This window comes from Scardinius erythrophthalmus (genome assembly GCF_964197995.2).
Source record: "Scardinius erythrophthalmus genome assembly, chromosome: 7".
Classification (NCBI taxonomy): domain Eukaryota; kingdom Metazoa; phylum Chordata; class Actinopteri; order Cypriniformes; family Leuciscidae; genus Scardinius; species Scardinius erythrophthalmus.
In genome coordinates this window covers 4,181,756-4,206,394 of record NC_138227.1, presented here as the reverse complement: position 1 = coordinate 4,206,394, position 24,639 = coordinate 4,181,756, and the positions used below count along the sequence as shown (strand labels likewise).

General features: G+C 37.4%; 2 protein-coding genes across 6 annotated transcripts in view; both read right to left on the bottom strand.

Annotated features, from left to right (window-relative positions):
- eif4g1b (eukaryotic translation initiation factor 4 gamma, 1b) overlaps positions 1-3,518 on the bottom strand; it is a 66,292-nt gene extending 62,774 nt beyond the window's left edge. For 3 of the 5 annotated variants that reach the window (XM_081370098.1, XM_081370100.1, XM_081370101.1), the window contains exon 1: positions 1,907-2,002. The gene's annotated coding sequence lies outside the window, so the exon portion shown is untranslated. Of the gene's footprint in view, positions 1-1,906; positions 2,003-3,381 lie in introns of those variants that run through there. The other 2 variants (XM_081370102.1, XM_081370099.1) reach the window with 2 other exon arrangements.
- Positions 3,519-4,535: 1,017 nt separating this feature from the next.
- Positions 4,536-24,058, bottom strand: psmd2 (proteasome 26S subunit ubiquitin receptor, non-ATPase 2). The gene is made up of 21 exons (XM_081370539.1): positions 23,843-24,058; positions 23,424-23,480; positions 21,535-21,699; positions 21,324-21,445; positions 19,536-19,760; positions 19,295-19,453; positions 18,981-19,125; positions 18,219-18,279; positions 18,002-18,148; positions 17,805-17,911; positions 14,834-14,961; positions 13,762-13,849; positions 12,844-13,006; positions 11,881-11,982; positions 11,646-11,788; positions 11,445-11,528; positions 9,986-10,154; positions 9,700-9,794; positions 7,794-7,920; positions 7,578-7,696; positions 4,536-4,982 (listed from the first exon to the last, which is right to left on the bottom strand). Exons 1-21 carry the CDS (start codon positions 23,945-23,947, stop codon positions 4,800-4,802), a joined length of 2,694 nt encoding a protein of 897 aa, XP_081226665.1. The 5' UTR covers positions 23,948-24,058; the 3' UTR covers positions 4,536-4,799.
- Positions 24,059-24,639: the final 581 nt, after the last annotated feature.

Genomic DNA, 24,639 nt, shown 5'->3' with positions numbered 1-24,639 from the left:
CATAGGTGGCGCTATAACTGTTAAAAAGCTTTAAAAACCATGTATGTTTCCTATGGTAAATTGCTAGCCTAGTTAAAACCAGACCATTTCTCAGTAGTAACTGAGTTATGGTCTGGCAAAGCTTCATTAATAACTCATTTCCAAAGGGGCGTCACCAACGGACGTCGCTCAAATGCCTCTGGGCGCAATTGGATAGACCTAAAACCAGAGCGATCGTCATCGTGTAAAGCCACATGCTGCGTCCCAATTCGCCTAAGTTACACTATGCCATAAAAGTATGTACTCTTTTTGTGAAGAAAATGTATTTACTTTTGAATGTGTAGCAAAAAAGTAGGCAAGCTTTGGGACATACTACTTCGTCATCTTTATCGGACGGATCTGTCGCGTGCATCCCGTCACGTAAACTGCCCTGTCAATCATCTCGTCACAGTTAAAATCCTCTATTAAATCTGATTTAATTTCCTACCGTTTCGGAGAGAAATGCAGTAGCACGTTCATCTGCCAGTGGGTCTTTCATGGAGACTGTCCTCATTTGTGTTTGCAATTTGAATATAATAATGCATTTAAAAGTTGAACGGACGTCGCTCAAATGCCTCTGGACGGATAGACCTAAAACCAATCAGAGCGATCGTCATCATGTAAAGCCCGCCCCAACGTTTCTGATTGGTGCCGCGATTTCGACGGATTAGAAATGGGCTTGAATGAGCTTTTTGCCAGACTTACTTGCAGAGCAAATCTAAATTCGCGGAAGTTGTCTGGGTTTTCCCAGGCTAGTAAATTGCCTTAATTGGCTGCAAATGGACTTTTCCTTCTGTGATTTAGGTGGCTAAATAAAACTTAAAGTCTTTTGATGCTAATATGCTTAAAGGCCTGATAAATGCTGCTTGCAGCTTTATTTATTTTTTTGTTATTGACGTTAATTGTCCGGTTGGGCAAGTAAACATCTCTTTCACTTGCCTCTTCAAAAGATCCACTTGTCTCTGCCAAGCATTAATGTCGAGCCCTGAAATCATTCATTCATTCAAACCGATATCTTTAAATAAAACATTCAAATTAATTAAACAGATTGCAGCAATTAACAGTAGTTATCTAGTAACTACTACGGAGTAAACTAACAAACTCTAGTGACTGAATAGACTAAACACCATGGTACTTTAATTACAAACCATATAACTCACAACACAATACCAAAAACTAACATGGCTTTATGCACTTTGTACCATATTTCTTGGCATATATACCATTGTACTAGCATACAAGTATCTTCTAATTCCAATGATGCGTAAATTTCATTACCATGGTACTGCCACTGTACTTGCATCACAACCATTACCTTTATTTTACATTTCCAAAATACAAGAAAACACCATGTTCCTCTAATATATACCATACGATGATTAACATAGTCATGTTTCGCAAGTCAAATGAATGTATTACTGTAAATACTGTGGCAGTACTATAGTAAAGTGATGGTACTTTAATGTAATGGTCTTACCATGGTATTTACATGGTACTCTCAGAAAAAAAACATAGTGCCTGTCCAAAAGCATTTTCATATTAAAAAAGCATCAACCAAAAACCCAAATGTATCATGGATAACCATAATCATGACGCATATCTCATTGAATGTCAATTAATAACTGGCATGATCCAAAACACACTGCTTTATCAGGGAACATGTTAAAACATGGTCATAACACGCTTTAATGAAATCCAAGCAGTTCACAAGACACCTGTCAGCACACACAGACGTATTGATCACTTCTCAGGGCCAGATTGAGTAACTTACTGCGTAGTTACGCGTGTAACGCACAAACACATCAGCTGAACACACACACACATACACATGCGCGCGCATTCATAGAAAATCGCTCATTTGACACACAAACAGACCACGGTTCTTTACCGTTTCTCTTTCTCTCTCTCTCTCGGTGTGATTCACTGTCCGGTAACGCGAGACATGCAGCGCGTCGCCATGTTCGCTCACGCGTGCGCGTGCGCCTGCCGGAACAAAGCATGTGGGTCGCGCGCGCATGCGCAGTCAGGCGCTCCAGTACCGGCGTATCATGATGATTCAACACTTAACTGCCACAACAACTTTAATTACAGATTCTGGTCAATTGGGCTCAATTAGCCCATACACTAATGACACAACTAAACACTTTATATTAATACATTAACACACGCGACCAACGTCGTTGCGTAATCTCATGAATAATTACGTGAATTCGCGTAATTATGAATAATTATGGGCGTGGCTCAAACACCTTTGACATGGCGATGTTAACGAATCATTAATCAGTGCCATTTTATATTTCATTTTATATTTATATTACATTTATTTAATATAATCATTTTATATTTTAGTGGTTGTTGTTATTATTCTTTGTTTTATAAATTCTGAACAGCATTTACCTTGCCTTGTATTTGTCTTGTACTTGTCTGTAACTGAACAAAAAATATATATAATAATGATTAAAAAATATTAAATCAATGCCAGATGAAAAAACAGGGAATAATAATAATAATATATATATATATATCGTTTATTTTGATGTTTTGGGGTCAGACATCCCAAAAACAAAACAAATGTTTAAAATATTTACACTTCAGACATGACGTGGATTTCATGATGACATATTTCATAATTACTGCAGTGTTTAGGTTACTGACAAACAAACATGGCCTCACATTAGGACAGTTAGTCTAATCTGTAAATGTAGGTTAGTGAAATATTAATCTGTGTTCCAGAACAGGAGCAGAGATGAGTTGTGACATTGTTTAATGCCATAAGAAATCAAACCAGACTATTGACACCTGACTTTTCATTTAGGAAACATGATGCTAGTCTGATCAAAAGCCAGTTTGCATATTTAAATGTGGTGTCTAAGCTGTTTTAAATGATTGTTTGTATGTTGCTATGCAGATGTAAGAGTGTTTGAGCAGACACACCTATAAAATGAATACCAAAACTGAAATCATGTTTAAAATCAGTTCACCGGTGATGATCTGCAGCTAATAGCTTGTTTTGATGACATACCTCTGCTTATAATCTCTGCACATGTCTGATCATATGACTAAAGCAAATTAATTGGCAGAAAGCATTCACTGCAGATGGAAACATTATCAATATGGTGAATATCACACAAACCCACCATGCGATTGATATCATGTACACACAATTACAATACAGTGAGAACCAGGGTGATTATATCAACTAAAACTGATGTTAAAAAACATAAAATTGTTTTGATTTAAATTATTTAAATAAAAATGATCATGGTATTTTCAGTGAATTTTACAGTACTGGTGTCACACACACACACTCACACTCACGCACGCGTCAACGCCGGTAAGGACTCGCGTGCGCCTGTTTCTTACCTGACAGGAGTTTATCGTGTATCTTCGGTGCCGGTCCGGTTCTGTATCGGATCAGTTGAGTGATACCAAACCGAAAAAAAAGCCAGAAAGAGAGACAGACCTGTCTGGACCGGACGGAACCTTTTCCGGCGGAAACCGGCGACTCGGGAACTTCCGGATCGGTGACAATAGGGAATCCCGACCACGTGACAGAGTTTTAGGTGTCGTGAATGGACCGAAACAAATAAGTTGGCTCGTTAATATTCATGACCTCGGCTTTCGCCGCAGGATTCCAGCAGAAAGTTCACTTTGCAACGTCAGCATGGCCTCATTAATATTTATGAGCATTTGCCATAGTAGGATTCGTGAACGCTGATTGGTCGAGGCTTACAGAGGCGTGGCCTTTTAGTACAGCGCCCCCTGGTGACCGAATAAATGACCATTCTGACTAGTAGCAATGTGTGAAAATGCTGCTATATTGGTTTATTATTAAAAATGGGTTAGCAATGACATCTGAAAATATTGTTTTAGTAGATGTGTGATTGTGCTGAAATGTTCAACAGGTCTGTATGAAACAAACACACTATTGCCAGATACTGGCTCATACATAATTAGCTATGGTGTAGTTCAGTGGTCTTCAGTTTTTTTTATTATGAGATCCACACTGATAGGACAAAGTCATTAGGAGAGCTAATTTTACCGCAAAGTATCAAAAGTTACATCCAGTCATAAATACCATGTCTGCTTATCAATCTGTCATCCCTGAACATACAATATATGCATTGCAATAAATACAAAAGGGCGGGAAAAAAAATTCTTTATGATTTACCAGTCAAATTTGTAACCGAAACAAGATGATTTCTCTTAATGACAAAAAAGCAGGATTTCCAGAATATATTTAATGACCGTAAGTTTTTTTTTCCTACATTAGCCCATCATGTATCTAACCATCCCAATTGGTGAATCTGAATGTATTGTAGTTTGTATGAACCCTAAACACGTGATTGGGTTGATGTGCGCGTTTATGTGTCACAAGCTTCAAATCGTAATACATTTTTGACATGCCGCACTATTATATATTCACAATAACAATTAATTATGTATATATCAGTAAGGATTGGAATAAGAACGTGAAAAATGCTTTTTGAGTTGAAAAATGTCCAGTGACAGCAACATTTGACCACAATTCTTTTATTTTTGTATCTCAACCTTTTACAGAACAAGTAACAAAAAACAACAAAACATGTTTAAAGCAGGATGATAAACACACTCATTTCTTGCTCTAATTACAAAATGAGGAGAAAACGCGGCGAGGAGAAGGAGGGCGTGAGGAATCGTCAGTTTTCCCATGGGAAGGAAAGATGGAGACAGAAGGGGAGGACGAGGTGCCTTTAAATACGATCAGAGGTCCCGGTTAGTGTGCGCGTCAGTCCGCGTGTCTACGCGTCGTAGTTGGGGTTCTTGCGCAGGATGACGAAGCCCTCCAGGATGGGCGTGACGGGGAGGAACTCCTCTGTGGCGAGTTCGGCTCGCTCCCCGTGAGCCAGGAGCACCGGCGTGGTGTGAGTCTGGAAGCCCGTGATGGCTTTGGGTTTACCGGCCTGACCAACCACATCCACCGCCTGGAGACACACAGAAAGAATTATTACATCTTTCACCGTTTAGTTTTGCACTACTGATATCATTTAAAAGGGTAATGAATTGAGAAATCAAATTCTCCTTGAGCTTTCTGACATGCAAGAGGTCATTGTACTATAAAAACATCCTGTGAGTTTCGTAACTCAAACTTAGTCCAAAAACAGCTTTTATTGAAACCAAGATCAGAAAACGATTCGTTTGGAATTTTGTTACGTTATGACGTCATAGTGGACGCCCACGTCTACATCATCGCATCTTTAGCCCCGCCCACTGGTGCGTTAGTGAGATGAGAGATACAGGATCACTTGAATAAAAATAACATTCCCTTTCAAAGGATCCTAATGCTATTTATTTTCAACTATGTGAATGTCTCCGTAGAGCATTATTTGCTTGTTTTCGGCACATTTCACAGTGGATTCTTTGGTAAATCAGTCGCAATTTCGGCACAGGCTTTGCAAACACACATGTATGATATGGACTTGACAGTAGGCGCGTTTCCATTACAGATCTGCGCAAAAATTTTGCGATTTTTTCTAAATGTTGACAAAAAACTATTGCGAAATGACGGCTTTTCAATTAAAGGAGAACTCCGGTCAATTTTAACATTGAGGTCATTTTTTTGTACATTTGGAGTGCTGTCAATACAGAGAACAAGACAAAAATCGGTGTTGCCTACACCGTGTTATTCTATTTTTAAAATGTGCACCCTGTTGACTTCAATGGGGCAAGTACTAAACCTGCTTTTAGGCTCTTAACATCCTTGATGTGTCATTACAAGTGCACAGGTCATGTGAGTGATTCCTTCTGAGTGAACACGAGTGGATCTGACTGCAGTAGATGTGAAAGATATGTATAAAAATGATGTTATTTAAGCCAGCGCAAATACCTGTTTTTACATCCTGTTTTTCGGTTGAACTCCAAAGTAGTCGATTGCCGAGTTCACGCGCGTGATCATAGGTAACTAAACTCGGCAATCGACTACTTTGGACTTCAACCGAAAAACAGGATGTAAACACAGGTATTTGCGCTGGCTTAAATAACATCATTTTTATTCATATCTTTCACATCTACTGCAGTCAGATCCACTCGATCTGTCTAAAGTCTTGTCTTCTGTCCAAACACACCGCGTCGTCTACGTCAGGTGACTGTAAATGCGCAAAAACTGTTTCCATTGCAGTTTTGCGAAATATTTCTTTTTCGAATTGCCTGAAAAACACCTCATGCGAGCGGAAAAACTTTTTTGCGATAAATGGGAGTTTTTGCGAAATTGACATGTTTCCATTGGGCGTATTTTCAATTCGCACAATTTGAAGGGTAATGGAATCGCCGGTCAACTTCACATTGTTTCTCTTAGTAGGAAGAAAATAATCTGTAATTTAAATTGTGATTAAATTATAATATAGAAAGTGGTTTAAAAGCACTCCCTCTACAATCACTGGAACTGTCAATCAAACAGCACGAGTTTATCACTGACTCCCGTTATAATCAATTAAGCTGTCTTCACTGCACAATGAATCTCTTATTTAAGTTGCGTTTGCACTGTTAGTTATGATGAAAGAATTTGTGAGAGCAAAAATTGAGTTACGATGATGAGATCACTGCATTCATGTGCTCAACACATCTGTGATCGGCTAGGAAATGGCCTTATATTTCTAAATTATGACAATTTTTTATGTAAAAATCATACTAACATAAGTGCATCTCAGGTAATACACTTCAAACAGATGAAGTTTAGCTTTGTAGCTTATTCTGGGGCAGTTTTTTTACTGTCTATTGTCCGTCAATTAAAGAATAAAAACAAAAACAATAAAACAATCAAATGCAGTTCATGACCCCTTTAAATGGTTAAAATGACTTGCTCTATTTTGGACAATTTCTCATTGTACTCCAGGAAACACAAAGCCACAGTTGAGACAATGAGACAGTAAGAGGGAGAAACATTTATCCCAGTGTGCCAACCAGGCGCCACTTAAAATGTAAAGTGATTAAAAATATATCTTCCATTGTTAATCTGATTTGTTGCTGTCCTAACTAGCAATAAGCATTTATTTAAAAAAATTAAAATAAAGGTGCATTAAATTGATCAAAAGTGACAGTAAAGACATTTATAATGTTACAAAAGATTCTACTTCAAATAAATGCTGTTCTTTTAGAACTTTCTATTCATCAAAGAATTATGAAAAATGTATCGCAGTTTCCACAAAAATATGAACATTGATAATAATCATAAATGTTTCTTGAGCATCAAATCATCATATTATACTGATTTCTGAAGGATCATGTGACACTGAAGACTGGAGTAATGATGCTGAAAATTCAGCTTTGATCACAGGAATAAATTACACTTTACTATATATATATATATTCACATAGACAACAGTTATTTTAAACTGTAATAATATTTTCACTGTTTTTACTGTATTTTTGATCAAATAAATGCAGCCTTGGTGAGCAGAAGACACTCTTTCATAAACAAATCTTGCCAACCCCAAACTTTGAACAGTGGCTTAATCTCATTGGTCCAAAATCATGCAACATGTCTCACACACACACACACACACACACACACACACACACACCTGTCCCACTCGGACGGACACTGGCAGAGGTCTGAGCTCCTCGTCGAATGTGACCAACATGCGAGGCTGCATCGCCGCCACCAACCCATAGAGAACGTAATGGGACTTTCCCAAGATTACTGCAGCGAGAGAGACGAGAAATCACAGGTACATATCAGACAGACATTACAGGTTTTGTTCTGATGTGGTTCTGGATGTTGAAAGTGACGTTCTTACTGTTTTTGACGTCCAGGAATGACACGAGGACCGTGAGGAGTCCAGCGACGGCCACCTGGCTCATGAGCTGCCGGTCGCTGTGATACGGGCAGAGCGTCAGTGTGCCTTTACCCAGATGAGTGAGACCCTGAAACACACACACACACACACTTACTTCAGCAGCTGATCCGCTTCAACACACACTTCAATGACCGGTTACTGGAAAATCACCATCCCGGAAAACACACCTGCCTCATATTTCACCAAGAAGAACGAAAAACTCAGAAACAGTTTCAATACTGTACTTACGTTTTTATATTTTTCTAATTAATATGTTTTCATATTATGAAGTGATCTGATAAAACAAACATTTTTATTTTTTGTACATTGAAAAAAGCTGAAATAAAATAAATATTAACTTAAAAAGTAGAAATGATCTGGAATAAAAAGCAAAATTACTAAAACTGAAAAAATTAAAGCTAAATAGAAAAATAAAACAAACTTAAAATTTAAATTAATTTAATAAAAATGATTAATAAACACAATAAAATTACACACATACACATATATACATACACATACATACATATTATATAAAATCACAGTATGTGCCTTGATACTGATTTAATACTGAATCATTCAGTTCTTTAAACAAAATATATTTTTTCTTTGTTTTGTTTTTCTACCCACCAACAATTTCGCATATTTTTCTTCCTTTTTATTTCTTAAGACTAAAGTAAAAACTGGCCTAGGATTAGGATTTTTTTACATTAACACAACTCTTAAAAAGCCACTGCTTCATTCTCTCACTAAAGTCAATGAATTGTTTTTAGCATTTGGAGTTAATTTTGGCCCGGATCACAGCTCACATTAACAGCTCATTAACAGTCAAAACAACAGCAGATGATGTGTTATAAAAAGCATGACTCTTTGTGATGAAGCGCACATTAGCACTAAAGAGGAAAGCTTGTATATAATTAGTAATACAAACCAAAAATGTGTCACATGACAATGTGTTAATAATCAGAAGGCACTTTTCCACTGTCATGCCGAACGGCTCGTTATATTTCCACTGGAGCTTGGTTTGACACGGTACAATTACAGCTAACGGTAGCCCTCGGTGCTCTCGTGTCGGTCAAAAATAACAAAAAAAAAAAATGTTTCAATTAAATGAATGTACTATATCTTAGTTTAATAATGTTTTTTATTTAATCTTTTGTATTTTTAGGGGATTTTTTTTATACTAAATTATATTTACGCTGTATTTATACTCCATTTATTCACTTTTTGAGCATAGACCTGGAAATTATATTTCCAACTTAAACTGTTGTAAATCTTGAATGCTTTCGAGCAACAGACTTCAATTTGATCTCTTTTTAAAGACGACACTTGGCAGATTATTGCAGGAGTGAACAAAGTAAAAAAAAAAAAAAAAAGTGAACGTGTATAGTTATGAAAAATGCACAAATATTTTCAAAATCACGTTTTACTCTAAAACTGCAAGAAAATCAAAGCCATAAATCTAAACAAGCTGTGCTCCAAATCTGAGGTTGATCTCTCAGTAAATGAGCTTTCAGTGAGATGTGGTTCGGCTGCAGTACCAAACGCTTCCACTAGAGGAAATTCGTCTCACATTCGTTTCCAATGCGTCATTTTTGACCGCGAGGAGCACAAGTGTGACTATTGTTCACAGGACCATTTAACCTTTTCGAATCATGTCCATGATTTTTGTGTGTGTTCACACAGCAAGTGCCAAAACCTTTACCAAGTTTCGTACCGTTCCAATGAAGTAAAAAAAAACAAAAACGAAACGAAACGTAAAATTTTAGATTTTTTGACCGAAGAGCACCAGACCTGTTTGTCCCGATGGTGGAAAAGCGCCTATAGACATTAGCAGGTCCATATTTTCAGCTATTGTTCTGCTCACCTGAGCGAGTCGGACCATGAAGAGGTTGTTGGGGTCTTTGGCGTGATACTGCGCCAGTTGTCTGAGCATCGCTGCTAAACGTGCGTTATTGGTGCCTGTAGAAAAAGACCAACACAGTAACCATGAAAACCGCAGCCTCTGATTGGTCGAGGCACTTCATGATGTCATCAGTGCGTTTCAGCGCCTCTAGAGGCCGTGTGAGCATCAACACAAGCATTAATTAAATGCATTTATAATTTATATACACTTATTATTCAATTTTATAAACCAAATATTACTGACTGACCGCTTCCCACCATTCCCATGGCAAAGATGGAGTTGTGGGACACTTCCGGGTCGGCGTCGTGTGAGAACTTGCTGAGCGTGTCCAGGATGTTTAACCTGGGATTGGAGACTGAGATCAGAGCGAGTGCTAAAGGAACCGCTCGCCTTAACGTGGGCTCCCCGTAACGCAGCTGAACACACACACACACACATCAGGGAACAAAGCATTAGGGGAATCACTACCATAAAGAGGTCCATATTTCATGCTCATTTGTTTATTAAAAATACATTTTTTTAGTAATTTATATAAATATGATGTAATACATGTAAAATAAACTTAGAAAATTATTATAATAAATATTACATTCAGTATAAAATTATATAATACATATTTATATTAATATTTTTAATGAATAAATACATTTAATAAATTATAAAATTTCTTATAATATATATATATATATGAAGAGTTCAGATGCAAAAACCTCTAAAAGCCATCTGAAATTTCCTCCTAGAATGATCATTTTTATGAAGCCTGTATATTTAAGTTTAGTAATTTCACTTAAATGGCAATGAAAATGACCTATTAATTGCCATTTAAGTGATTTTTTTTTTTAATTGAATATACAAGCTTGATAAAAGATCATTCTAGATGAAAATTTCAGATGGCATTTAGAGGTTTTTGCATCTGAACTCTTCATATATATATATATATATATATATATATATATATATATATATATATATATGTATATATACGTATATATATATATATATATATATATATATATATATATATATATATATATATATATATATATATATACATATATATATATATATATGTATTATATACTGTAATTTTCCATAATACATTTAATATGAATTTTCCAAATTGTATTATATATGATATTTATATTCATATATAATAAGTAGGTAATTAAATGTATTTAAATAAAATAAAAAAGTAATGAATTATTATTCTAGATGTATTTATTAAATGCATTTATTTATCATTTATATACATATATAATTTAATAACAAATATAAATTGAATATAAATGTAAAACATATTATAATAATCACATTTAATATTTAAAATACAAAATTATACAATATTAGTTATATAAATTATTATTAAATATTTATATTTATAATGAAATGCATGTATTACATAAATAACAAATGAATTATTATAATTTATGCAGTTATTCATTAAATGTATGTATTCATAATTTCTACAAAAATGTATTATATAAATTATATATCAAATATTACATTTAATATAAATTACAAAAAGTATTATAAATATACAAAATTGTACAATAATAATTGTATAAATTATTCAATATGTATATTTATAAATACATGTATTATATAAATATATGTTATAAATTATTATAATTTCTTTATTTATTAAATAAAGTAATTGCATTTATTTATTTTTTATTTAGCACCAAAAATGTCGATGTAAAACTCACCAGGTGACCAAACGTGCGCAGGGCCATTTCTGAGCCGATCTCCTCACCCATCGCGATGAGAGCGATACCCAACACCGCCACACCCTGCAGACAGCAGAATCAGCCTTACTGACACACACACACACACACACACACACACACACACACACACACACACACACACACACACACACCTCAATGAGAACGAGAAAACACACAGACCTGATGGGAGCCCATATCTGCCGTCTCCTTCTTATCTTTGTCTTTTTTGTCTTTCTTGTCTTTATCATCATCTTTGTCCTTGATGTCGTAATGCTCGCTGCAGATATGAAGCAACTGCTGCACCTTCAGAACGTTACCGGACCCTGAGAGACAGACGGGCGGTTAGACACACACACACACGTGTTTTATAGGAAGCTTGTGACCTTTAACCTGTGTGAGGGAGTACTTGACTCACCTGCGTATGCGCAGATGTCCACCAGTGTGTTGGCGAAGCTACGGAAGGGTTCGGGAACGACTTGAAGAGCTGCTAGAGTGGTTTCGATCGCCTCACCTTTACCTGCACACACACACACACACACACACACACACACACACACACACACACACACAATCATGTAATTGTGCATTCTTAATCCAATCAGAACTCAGAACTGTTTACACTGAGAATTAGGCCTGCATGATAAATCAAAATTAAACACAATATGGTTTAAGTGATTATCAAATCACACATGCTGTGATTTAAAGCGTAACTCTCACCAAAATGCAACCTAGGGTATTTTTGTGAATCTACCCGAGGCAAACTTTCGTTTAAAAGCATAATTAGGATGTAAAGGCCACTTTTAAGATTGACCGTATTTTCGTTTGGGGTCAAATTGCCTTTTGAATGGGGAACGACTATGATAGCATCAAAATCACTATTTTTGAAACACTAATGCGGCTCGACACAACATGAAACTGTGCTGCAAGTCTCACCAGAGTCTCTACACATGAACTCCAGCATTGAGAACAGTGTTTGTGTTCACAGAGTTTACTAAAAAGAAAGATTTTGAACAACTCACTGTAAATGTGTCCGTCGGCATTTTGACAGTCAAAAATAGTCGATCTCCGAATGCGAATGAACTGACTCTGAATTTTAGTATTGCTTCTTATATGAGGATCCTTTTTCAAATACAAGGTCAATATTGATTTTCACAAACGACAAAACAACAAATTATCCGTGAATTTATGTGGAACTGAGCTTTAGGAGCTTTCCATCTTTACTCTCCTCCCAAAAATCTACTATTTTTGACTGACAAAATGCCGGCGGCCGGAAACGTCAAAACATGAACTTTGTTTCGGACTTTCACTGTGAAAACGCCCTTAATTTGTAATTCCCAGCAGGTTTAATTGTCTCCGGCCAAGCGTGTGCTGTTCTTACCCAGGTGGTTGAGTCCGAGGCCGAGCGGCAGCCAGCGGGCGTACGTGTCCTTGAGCTCCTGCTCACTCTTCTCCATGATGGTCTGCAGGACGGTGGACGTGACATCACCGTTACAGGAGCCCACAGCGATCATCCCACATGCCAGCGCAGTCACTCCCGCCACCTGCGTGTCCACACACAGATTCAGATTGTTTTATTTAGTGCCATGTCAGCATTCAAAGCTATTTTCATGGCAAAAATCAAATTACAAAAATACAAATATCATATAAATACAATAAAAACCAAACAAACAAAAACAGCAAGTCATATTACATGATATTTTTAATTTACATATGTGAGCCTGGACCACAAAACCAGTCACATGGGTCAATTTTTTGAAATTGAGATGAAGATGATCATCTGAATGCTGAATAAATAATCTTTCCATTGATGTGTGGTTTGTTATGATGGGACAATATTTGGTCGAGATACAATCTGGAATCTGAGGGTGCAAAAAAATGGAAACATTGAGAAAATCTCCTTTAAAGTTGTTCATTTATGTTGGCGATTGTGCAGCATTCACTCACACAAATACATGTTTTATATATTTACGGCAGGAAATTTACTAAATATCTTCATGGAACATGATCTTTACTTAATATCCTTTTTGGCATAAAAGAAATTTTTGGCATAAAAGAAAAATGGATAATTTTGACCCATATAATGTATTGTTGGCGATTGCCACAGATATACCCGTGCGACATGTGACTGGTGACGTGATCCAGGGTCACATATGATAAAAAAAATCCAAAACCTTCTCAGGCATAATCTTACTAAATAAGTCCTTCAATGATTCATCACACACACACACACACACACACACACACACACACACACACACACACACACACACACACACACACACACACACGCACGCACCTCCATGCTGGATTTGGAGTCTCCCATGACAGGAAGCAGCAGAGAGAGCACATCTTCTCTGTTAGAGCCGGCGTACGCCAGACCCAACCTACACAAACACAAAGCAGCATTACTATTGTACAGTAGAATGTACTTTCACAAATATTAATCATACATTCATCGTTAAGAACTAACATCGTGTCCTAACTACACTCGACGATTCTAGTTTAGAAATGGTTTCTATTTTTCTGCGGCGGCGCGCTGGAACAACAGACACAAAGTGTGGTGATGATAATCTCAGGCACTGTTTATGTGCTTTATTTAATGTTAAAAGCGTGTAATGTGACTCTGAACATCATTTAGTGCTCCAGCTTTGTAGCTGTAAAAGCAACAATGGATAATTCACCTCAGATCTTGAAATTAAATAAATGGAAACAAGAACGTTCAAACTGTGAACAAACAAGTGTATTCTCTGACAAAGACTGTTTTAGTAACTCAGTAGCCTGTGTATTTTAATAATGTTCAAATGGTGTAATATTTGTGAATTTGACTATGTAGCTACTTATCCATTTTCTAGCGAGTGCTGTCTAGTGTGGACAGACAAACTATTTGTCGCCAGAATCTTATCGCATCGCGTCTGGTTAGGACAAAAAAATTTCATCCATGTTCTAATATAATCAGTAAACCTTAAAGGGGAAGTATGTAGTTTCTGCAGCACTAGAATGACAAAAATAAAGCATATTTTGCAAACACCCCTTTTACACATCAACTCAAACACAACAGCTCTTACGGTGCTTGCGAGGGCATGTTTCAGCAGGTAAAGGAAGATACATTCAGTTAAAGCTCCAACATATTAGAAACACTTTTAGCTGTGTTGCTACTTGTTATGTGTCACGAGTAAGCAGTTGAGTAGACTAACAACACTGTTTAAGAGCGAACGCGAGCATCTCGCTTATAATAAACCCATCCAGCGTATCTGGATAATAAATTATAAGATTGTTAAGAGTTATGAATTTAATTGTTCATTAAAATTTAATTAAACCATTAAAACAAAAAATAACTTAAGAAATGGTTTGTGTCATTTGTGAATTACCCAAAAATGGCTCCAATCCTCATGATGTTGCTGTTGTGTAAGACGTAGTCGGACAGCAGAGCCAGAGCGGGATCACACTCGTTACGGACGCCAGAGTTCACGATACCACACGCCAACAGCGCCCCGGACTGAAAGAAATACATGTGTCAAATTAATCATTCAGAATATTTTCCCAGGTTTTTCTCTCCAATCAGTAGCGCTGTTTGCTTCTGGCTCTAGCAGCGCATAAATGTCCAATTTCGCACATTCGCAACTTTGAATGGATTGATTGATTGTTTATTTTATTTAATGCCATGTCAGGATCTAAGGCTATTTTCATGGCCAAAATTAATTGACAAAAATACAAATATCATATAAATACAATAAAAACCAAGCAAACAAACATGAAAAGTCATATTATACAATTTATTTTAAATTAACAAATAAAAAATCTTTTCAGGCATAATCTTACTAAATAAGTCCTTAAGTGAAATAACTTCATAAAAGAGCATTCTACTTGTATTAAACCCAGGACAGTCCAATAACATATGTTTAACAGAGAGGGGAATCTTACAAAACATGCATAGAGTTGGGTCTTCACCTTTACACAAAAAAGCATGAGTCAAACTTGTATGACCTATAGGGGTGTCGAAATTAATCGTTTCTACGATGCAGACGAGGACGATTCGGTATCGGTTCAGTAATAGACCATAACCGATTATAATGTACTGACACTTTTCTGACGTCATTTGTAGGGGTGGAACGGTACACAGAAGTCACGGTTCGGTTCGGTACGATTTCGGTACAATGGAGGGAAAAGCAAAACAAAAATGCAGAAGGTATTTTTATAAATTTCTTAAGCCTTGTATTTAAAAAAAAAGTTTTATTAATAAGGGCATAGAACCAGTTTATTAATAAATTATTATTAATTAATAATATTAATAAAAAGACAAAAAGACCTTGCAATATGTTTGGTAATTGTACCTGAATGAATTTAAAATGAATTTGCTATATTTCAGATCAATATATTTGTTTTCCTTAATTTCACCTAACTCTAACTTTATTCTCATCTGAATTATAAATAGGCTAATTGATTTCTGTATAAAATAATACTAACATTAAAAACACATTTGATTTTCTTTTTTAATCAATGTATGTGTAACTTAAAAATAAACTGATTAGTGCTCCGAGGACAAGAGATTAAAATCAATGCAATTAAAACCCACAGACTGTTTTGAAATGGGGTTAGATATATGTTTTACTTTTAAAACAGCTTGAAAATAGAGCGTCAAATTCGACACTAGTCCAAAGCGAATAGGAGGGACGAAGCCAACGTTAAGTGAACGCAGGTTCAGAGCGGTTCAGACATATCTATGGGTTCAGAGCTAAGGCAGGGTTACAGATTAGGTGTCCCTAAAGAACCCGCGTATCTAACAGTAGTTCCGCATTACATTAGTTAATTTGCACGCGAGTTTTATTTATTTTTATACCGTGTATTCTCCGTTTCAATTCGTGCACCGAACCGTGACGCCCGTACCGATTCGATTCGATACGAATACATGTACCGTTCCGCCCCTAGTCATTTGTCATTCGTCAAAAATGCTCCAACTACTTTAAAAGCCTACATCTGGGAACATTTCGGCTTTTATGAACAACCTGGTAAGCACCACCTGCAGAAGACACGCGCTGTGTGCGCTCATGTCACACACAAATAGAATATGCAGGAGGTAATAGCACTAACTTGATAAACCACCGCGAGCTGTTAACGCCTGCAGAGTCTGACTGCTTTAGAGTAAGCGGATGAATCCGCAGCCAAAAACAAATCATCCACCCGCCCCAATAACTCTCTCTGATTTAAGTATCCGCACCCGATGGTCAAATTACAATTATTCTGTGTTGTTATGCGTGATTATAAATGGACGATCGTCACCTTCAACAGCGGATTCGGCGACGGTTGATGCGCGCATCTTTAATGGTAACAATACACGGATTAATGAGCGCTGCTTTTAAATGAATATTTCTTTAAAACAAAATTTATTTGACAGATTTTCCTTTTCTTAATTGCATAAACAAGCTTTACTCCCTTGACACTGGAACTGGAATGTCACGGTTTCTGTCACTGCGAGTTCCCGAACAGGCGAGCACACACACACACACGTTCGTGCGCGCACATCGCTTTTGAAGAAAAAATTTTAATTGAGGATGCGGTGCATCGTGATATCGAATTGAACTGAATCGATGACATGATAATCGTAATCGAACCAAACTGTGAGACCAGTGTCGGTTCACACCCCTAAATACCACTTGATCAGATATAGGTTTAAAGCCCGGGACACACCAAGCCGACGGGCAGTTTTTGTGCAGTTTTTGCAGTGTGTTCCGCACCGTCGGCAGAAATTGGTCAGGCATCTGCTTTTTTTCGGCCGATTCGACATGTTGAGAGAGGGAACTCTGATTGGCTGTTCAGCTTAGTGAACGAGTCAGTGCACGAGAATAATAGCAAAACAGCAAGCAAAGAAGTCAAAGCGGTACAGACAGACGCTGTTCTAACGTTACGTCATCTTACCCGACGGTTCCTTGGCGAATATTTCAATATTAACACGAGCGGAGTGGAATAAAGAAAGTGTTTAGCAGGATTGATCTTCAAAACGGTAAGCACAGAATGCTTTGTTTATGGTGTGTGTATCTGCAGCCGGCAGCGTCGGTTTCCCTTTTTGAATGATGAATATAGACGAATATATCTGCAGAAATAGACATTTGTCTCATTTACACGCAGGTGCAGAACGCGCACGCTAGCTGACAGTCGGCTGTAGTTCTCTCGGTGTGTTCAAGCGCAGCTTTTCCCCCGACGCGAGGCGACAACACAGTCGGCTTTCACCAGCGCTAGCTCTTTGGCATCGGTTTGGTGTGTCCGGGCTTAAGAGTGATTAAAAGTGCGTTTGAAATTTCTGGATGCTATGAATGGAAACATGGCTCCTGTGTGCATTTGTACCTTGATGTAGTCCTCGGATGAGTAGAGATATTTATCGATCTGTGTCAGACCACCGTCCACGTCCCACAGCAGGATCATTCCCAGAGAGGCCGCAGCACTGAGCATGCCTGAAACACACACACACATTTAACACAGAGATCATCATGATAACAGCAGATTTATGCTGTTTAGCAGCCCAGAGATGTGGCTGTTCTCACCGTGGTCCTTGTTCTTGTAGAGCCACTTGTTTCCGTCCTCCGTGAGCAGTTTGTCCTGTCCGAACGCAGCGTTAACGAAACCGTTGACGAACGAGGAGGCGAGGTTCATGCGAGCGGAGTCCACCTGTGAGCCGCTGCCACCGAACCCTGAGAGAAACACACCGCTAGTAAAACACAACACACCATCACACTGATAATGAGATCTGACGGGTCTTACGGTTGTTCTCCAGGTGGGTTTTGTAGATGTCATCTGGCACTTTGGGCTCCATGATGTCGAGCTACAGAGGAAAGGATCAGAATATAACATCTAATAATATGTACATGCAACTGACAGAAATATTATAAATCTAAATGTGAATCTCACAACAACATGTCTGGGTCAAAATCACACAAAAAAACATAATATTTTGAATTCAATAAATAATCAGAGTGGCATTTTAAGACAATAAGGCACATTACACCTCAATTATCCTAATATTAATAATAATTTATAACATTTTCATTAATATAAATTTAGTTTTGAAGTGAAGTCTTGAGACATTTTAATGATCAAACGCATTTCAATGCAATTTCTCATTGTAATACGATAGATAGAAAGAACGATAGATATTCCCATCGTCATACAGTTATAAAACAATCCTTTCTGGATACAATGATATTCTTATTAATATCAGCATGAATTAAATGACCACGATGCATAATTACAATTGTACTTTGCAACAAAAATATTTCATATTTTTTCAGTTGCACTGTAATAATGATAAACTAGGGATGTGAATTTTCATAAAAATGAGGTCAAATGGTCCTAAAAAATAGGCTTAATTTTCTTTATCCCAAGATTCAATCTGTGTATTTTCTCTAAAGAACCCAGATATTTCGTGACCAGGATATTTTTTTGTGTATGTATGTATGTGTGTGTGTGTGTGTGTGTGTGTGTGTGTGTGTGTGTGTGTGTGTGTGTGTGTGTGTGTTTAAGCACCTCTCTAGCGAGAGCCAGGAAGTTGCTGTTGAGCTGCACGTTGGACATTATCTCCGTCAGATCTTCATAATCCTCCACATCTTCATTGAGCTCCAGGAACATGCCGTGCCGACCCAACATGAACGACATCTGCTTCTGAATGACACTGCACACACACACACACACACACACACACACACACACACACACACACACACACACACACACACACACACACACACACACACGTTACTATCAGTGCTTTGCAACTCGAGATTCAGTTTTCAGTAGACCGACTGTGTGTAAATGATAAGTTAAGTGCGTGTCTGTCGTACATGTCTTTGCAGGAAGTGAAGATGTTCTCCACCAGCTCCACGTCATTAAGCATCAGTGCGAGTCTGAGGGCTTCTGGGTAACGGTTAAACTTGCGGAAGATGTTGAGAGCGCATTTCAACAGAGCCGAGTTCTCCGGCTCAGGGACGTAACTCACACAGCTGGAGACACAAACACACGATCAAAACAGGAAGACACTCAAAAGATGCATGATCAGATGCATTGTGGGTAATCGTGTCGCACCTGGTGAGGTAAAGGCAGACTTTAGCGTAGGCGTTTTCATCGATGTACGTATCCAGCATGTCGAGACGCTCGATTTCCATCAGCAGGTCACAGGCCTCGTGCTCGGCATTGTGGGCCATGTTATACGGGACGATCTCTTTGACCAGCTTCAGAAGTAATTCCTGTTGAGCTTTATCACCTTCCTCGATCTCCTGCCATTCCTTAGCGACCTCTCCGGCAAGATGCCTGGAAACACACACAGGGTCACGTCACTGATTCAGCACGGAAAGAGCTAGAAAGTTCCCAGACTGCATTAAAGAAAGTTTGAACTACGGGAGGTTCATAGGGTCAAATACAGCCTCCTTTAACCTCACTATTTTTGACCCGTTCTGGCAACAACAAAAAAAAAAGAACAAAAAAAAGTTAGAATAAGCAAATTTTAAAATATTTTATTTTACTTTTTATTTTCACATTCTTTATTAAAAAACCTTCTAAATTATGTATGATTTGTTGGAATCAGACAAAATGACTGAGCTGCACCTGACTGAAGTCGATAGAGTCAGCAAAGGCAATTTTGAGAAAAATCGAGATAAAGTTTTCAGAAGGTTACAAAACAAGATTACCTAGCAACCATCCCTTAAAATCCCTGGTAATAACATCAAATTTGGCACACACAAACTCAACCAAATATCTATAGGAAAAATATATATTAAACTTTTTTTTCCCATGATACCACAATTGTTTGATTAACATTAATTGAAATGGACAGTCCGGCCTACAGTAGCGCACGGATCTAATATAATGTTACACATTCAATGTTTTTCCACAACAATTAATCAAACGTTCACATAAGACAAAACAGATAATGTTTGTGTGAATATTCGCCAAGACAGATATTTTGAAATGCTGTAATTCTGTGTGTGTGTATATATATATATCGCGCAGTCTGAGGCATCTTTGTGCGCAAGCTTTGGATCTGTCAGTCGGCGCGAGTAAGATAAGCGTTATTAGATTAAATAAGCGTATTAGTTTGAAAATCACATTTCATTGGTTCAGACTCGTGCCTTTGAGAAATTACTATGAATATTGATCGGTCGTGTTCATATGTAAATTACGTGAGCTTATTTCGTCCATTAGATCGAAAGATCTGAAAAATAGACCCTCCCCTCGAAGAAATCAGGACAGAAGTGTGTGAAAGTGGACAAAAGAGACGGATTAAAACACCAGGTGTGAACGGGAATGTGTCTCCCTCCTCTACTTGTGATCCGATCAACCACACCGCATCTTAATATTGATGTAAACAGGGCCGAAATAGAAAACAAGAGACAATCTTCGTACATAATATGAGTTGCAGTCTGAAACATTTTTTCCGCCCTCTTTTGATTGAGAGGATATAATCAGCCCTGATCATCAACTGTTTTTAAACAATCCAATGGCCAATACTGGAAATAATAGCTTTTATAAGCTGATACATCGACTCATTCCTACATAATAGTTTTACTTTAAAAGGTACAGTACATGATTTCTGAGAAATGCTATTGATGTTTGAAATCACCAAAACAAACACCCAACAAACAAATCTTAATAGCTCCGCCCCCAAAATAAAAAACACACTATGCAACAAGCCCCTCCCCCATCATGAGTGGACACGCCCCTTACTGCTGATTGGCTACAAGTGTTTTGGTGCTCAGTCTGATCCACTTTCAACAGCGTTTCTCAGAAATCATGAACTGCACCTTTAAGCTTCAATTATCAAAAATAATTTTTTAGGCTGTCGTCAGGCTGTACTGGTGCTGCTGGTTCTCGTACCTGACGTATTCGTGTCCCCATGAGGCGAGCTCCTCCTGTGAGCCCAGCAGACGATACTTCAGACACTCTCGCTCGGTGCTCATGGTCATGGCGAGGACAGACACCACGTCGGCACAGAAATGCTGTCAAACAGAGAAGGATTGACACACAAACATAGGCTGAATGTTCTTATAAAACCATCAGAGCCATTTAATTGATGCCGCAAACACACCTTGTTCTCTCCGGGCGCCATGTTCTGGTAGATCTCTTTGAGTTTGGCGTAATGGGGTCGCAGGAACTTGAGCGGTTTGGGCACCGAGGTCATGGAGGTCGTGGAGGAGCGGATCTGACGGCGCAGTTCTTCCAGAGCAGGGCGATACAGAGACGTGTCCGTCTCCTGCGCAACAGAGAGAAAACAAGCGTCGAGACACAAAACAAATCAACACATTTAACTTACAGAACATTCAGGATGTGATTTTATCCATGAGGATCTGATTGTATTGTGGAAAAAATGGGAATGGGAATGAAAAAAGTCATTTCAGAAATAAAGAAATTCATTACACTTTAATCCATTATTGTGAAAACTAATTATAGTAGCACTTTACAATAAAGTCTCATTATATTAACCATATTTTTTAAAGCATTTATTAATCTTTGTTAATTTTAGTAAAAATTAAGGCTGTCAAAATGACTGCGTTATTCCATGCGATTACTTTTTCCCAGTTTAACATGTTAAAAATATTTAATGCAATCAACGCAACATCTATTTTTTTTTTCATCCTTTGGTTGCACTACAGTATATAATCACGCCATCTCTCATTTAAATGCTATTAAAGCATTCAAGTGCAATAAGATGCAAAAAATTAAAACTCAAATCTGTACTGGCGTGAGTCTGTCAAGAGGCTCTCTGTGAACAAACACACAAAAGACGCAAAACACAGTCCTTTCGCACTTCAACAGACAAACACACACACAATTATGTTAAAATTTCCATTTTGTTGAGTATCTTCGCAAGCACAGTCTTAAATTAGTCAAATAAAGGCTTAAATGAACAAAGTTGTGAGAAAATAGGATGGGTGTCAGACACAAGTCATGTGCTTCAGGTCTTAAAGTGACAGCAGCCTAATAAACCTGCTGAAGTCTGTCATTAATTATAATCACAGAACAAAAGACACTCACTGCTCTTGACTGAATAATGTTTGTAGCTTTAATAAGGATAAATCTATGATCAATTAATAATTTATGTAGTGAAGACTGCAAAATGTTTGATAACTTTATTCAATTCCTGTTTATTTACCTTATAGACCTACTTGAAAATCATAAAGCACTGTTATCAAGGTTACATGGGTGAAAAACAATGAAAACAGTAAAGTTTCTGTGTCTTTTAGCAGGGCAGGGTAAAATCTGAGCCATCCCAGCAGGGCCAATGGAAAAAAACTGATATATTAAAGGCACAGCTAAATAAGACATTTATAACAATGGCTTTATGTGAAGATTGTTTAAGGGTTAACTTTTTTTTTTTGAAAGCTTATTAAATGTTAAAAATGATAGCTTTCAATTATACTGTAATGTTGAATGGCTAAAATTGAGGAAAACAATCTATTTAATAGAGACGCCAGTATTGGTTTCAGTGATACTGGCCTTCATCTATAGTGATTAGTGAAGAGATGCCATTAAACAAATATTTAAAATATACTTTGTTATTTCTGCATTGTTTTGAAGACTCAATGTGAAAGTATTGCAATATGACAATATATTAAAAACTTTAAAGTCAGGTGCAATTAATTATTTTTTTTAATCGGTTGACATCACTAGTAAAACAATTGTTAATTGCTTGTTCATGCTAGTTCACACTGCATTAACTAATTTTAACAAATACATATTTTGATTTTAATAATGTATAAATAAAAGTTGAAATTAACATTGAGATTAGAAATGCTGTAGAAGTATACAAATGTTAAGAACTGAATATCTTCCTATATATTGAAACCCATTTTTTTACATTACAGTAAATCGCAGGCAAAATTCAGGATGTTTTTTTAAGTAGATTAATGTTGCTTCTTCAAATTGACAGTTCAACCAGGAATAATGAATAACTCCAACAAAACCCTCTGAACTTACACCGAGTCTTTCCACGAGCATCTCCAACTCCTCCTGAAGCTGTTTGTCCTCCTCTGACTGCACAAACAACACAAACACATCAGAGAAGTGATTATTAACAACATCAGACCTCTGTAAACAATGAAATATAGTTATTTTTACAAATCAGACCATGGAAGTTCTCCTCAGGGAAGCATTTCTATGAACTTTATCCATACATCCCTATGTTTATACAACGATATGATACATATAACGCACACATAAGAGTCTTATAATCACATACGCGTTGTTTTAAAGTGTTTTGTGCCGAAAGTGATTGATTTTCATTGATAACTCACAGATAAACACAAGCATTACTGTGGTGTGTGAGTGTGTGTGTGTGTCTGGCCTGCAGAGTGACTCAGGCGGAATTCAAACACGGGTGTTTTTCTCTCTCTTACCAGCTCCTGCTCCTCTTTCTTCTCTTTCTCTTTCCCCGCCGGTTGTTTGTCCTTCTCCTCCTTGATTTCGTCCTGCTTTTTCTCCTTTTTTGCGGTTTCCTCCATGATTTTGTTTCTGCTGTTTCTCTGAATGCGAGTCACTACCGCTGCTGCTGTTTCTTCTTCTACGGCTGATAGGTTATGGCACCTCGCGCTCTACTGTCTCCTGTTGACCGCACTGAGAACTGCACTGTATATTAAAGCCCCCTTGTGGTGAAAATCCAGCTTTTAATGTTGTTTATGTGTCTATGTGGTGTTTTTAATATGCTTTAAGACAAACCGTGTGTAAATTCACAAGTCAACACCATTGCTGATTATTTTCTCCTTAAAACTGCAGTGAACCAAAGACATGCAGCACCTCAATTCGCCTACTTATACTACGCCCCAAAAGGATGTACTCTTTTTGTGAAGAAAAGGTAGATACTTTTAAGTGTGTAGAAAAATGTAGACAAGCTTTGGGACATAGAATCATGTCATACAATTGCGTCTTTAAAGGGATAGTTCACCCAAAAATGAAAATCATCCTGTGATTTACTCACCCTGAAGTCATCCTAGGTGTATATGACTTTCTTCTTTCAGACGAACACAATCAGAGTTATATTAAAAAATGTCCTGTCTCTTCCAAGCTTTATAATGGCAGTGAATGGCCGGTGTCTGTTTTGAAGTCCATAAAAGTGCATCTATCCATCATAAAAGTGCATCTATCCATCATAAAAGTGCATCTATCCATGATAAAAGTGCATCTATCCATCATAAAA

Excerpts from the sequence above, each read along its gene's own strand:
- psmd2 (XM_081370539.1), bottom strand. The coding sequence starts at position 23,947 with ATGGAGGAAACCGCAAAAAAGGAGAAAAAGCAGGACGAAATCAAGGAG. Across the intron at positions 19,126-19,294 it reads TTCACTTCCTGCAAAGACAT|TGTCATTCAGAAGCAGATGT; the intron begins GTACGACAGACA and ends GTGTGTGTGCAG. Across the intron at positions 7,697-7,793 it reads ATTCCTGGACGTCAAAAACA|TAATCTTGGGAAAGTCCCAT; the intron begins GTAAGAACGTCA and ends CTCTCGCTGCAG.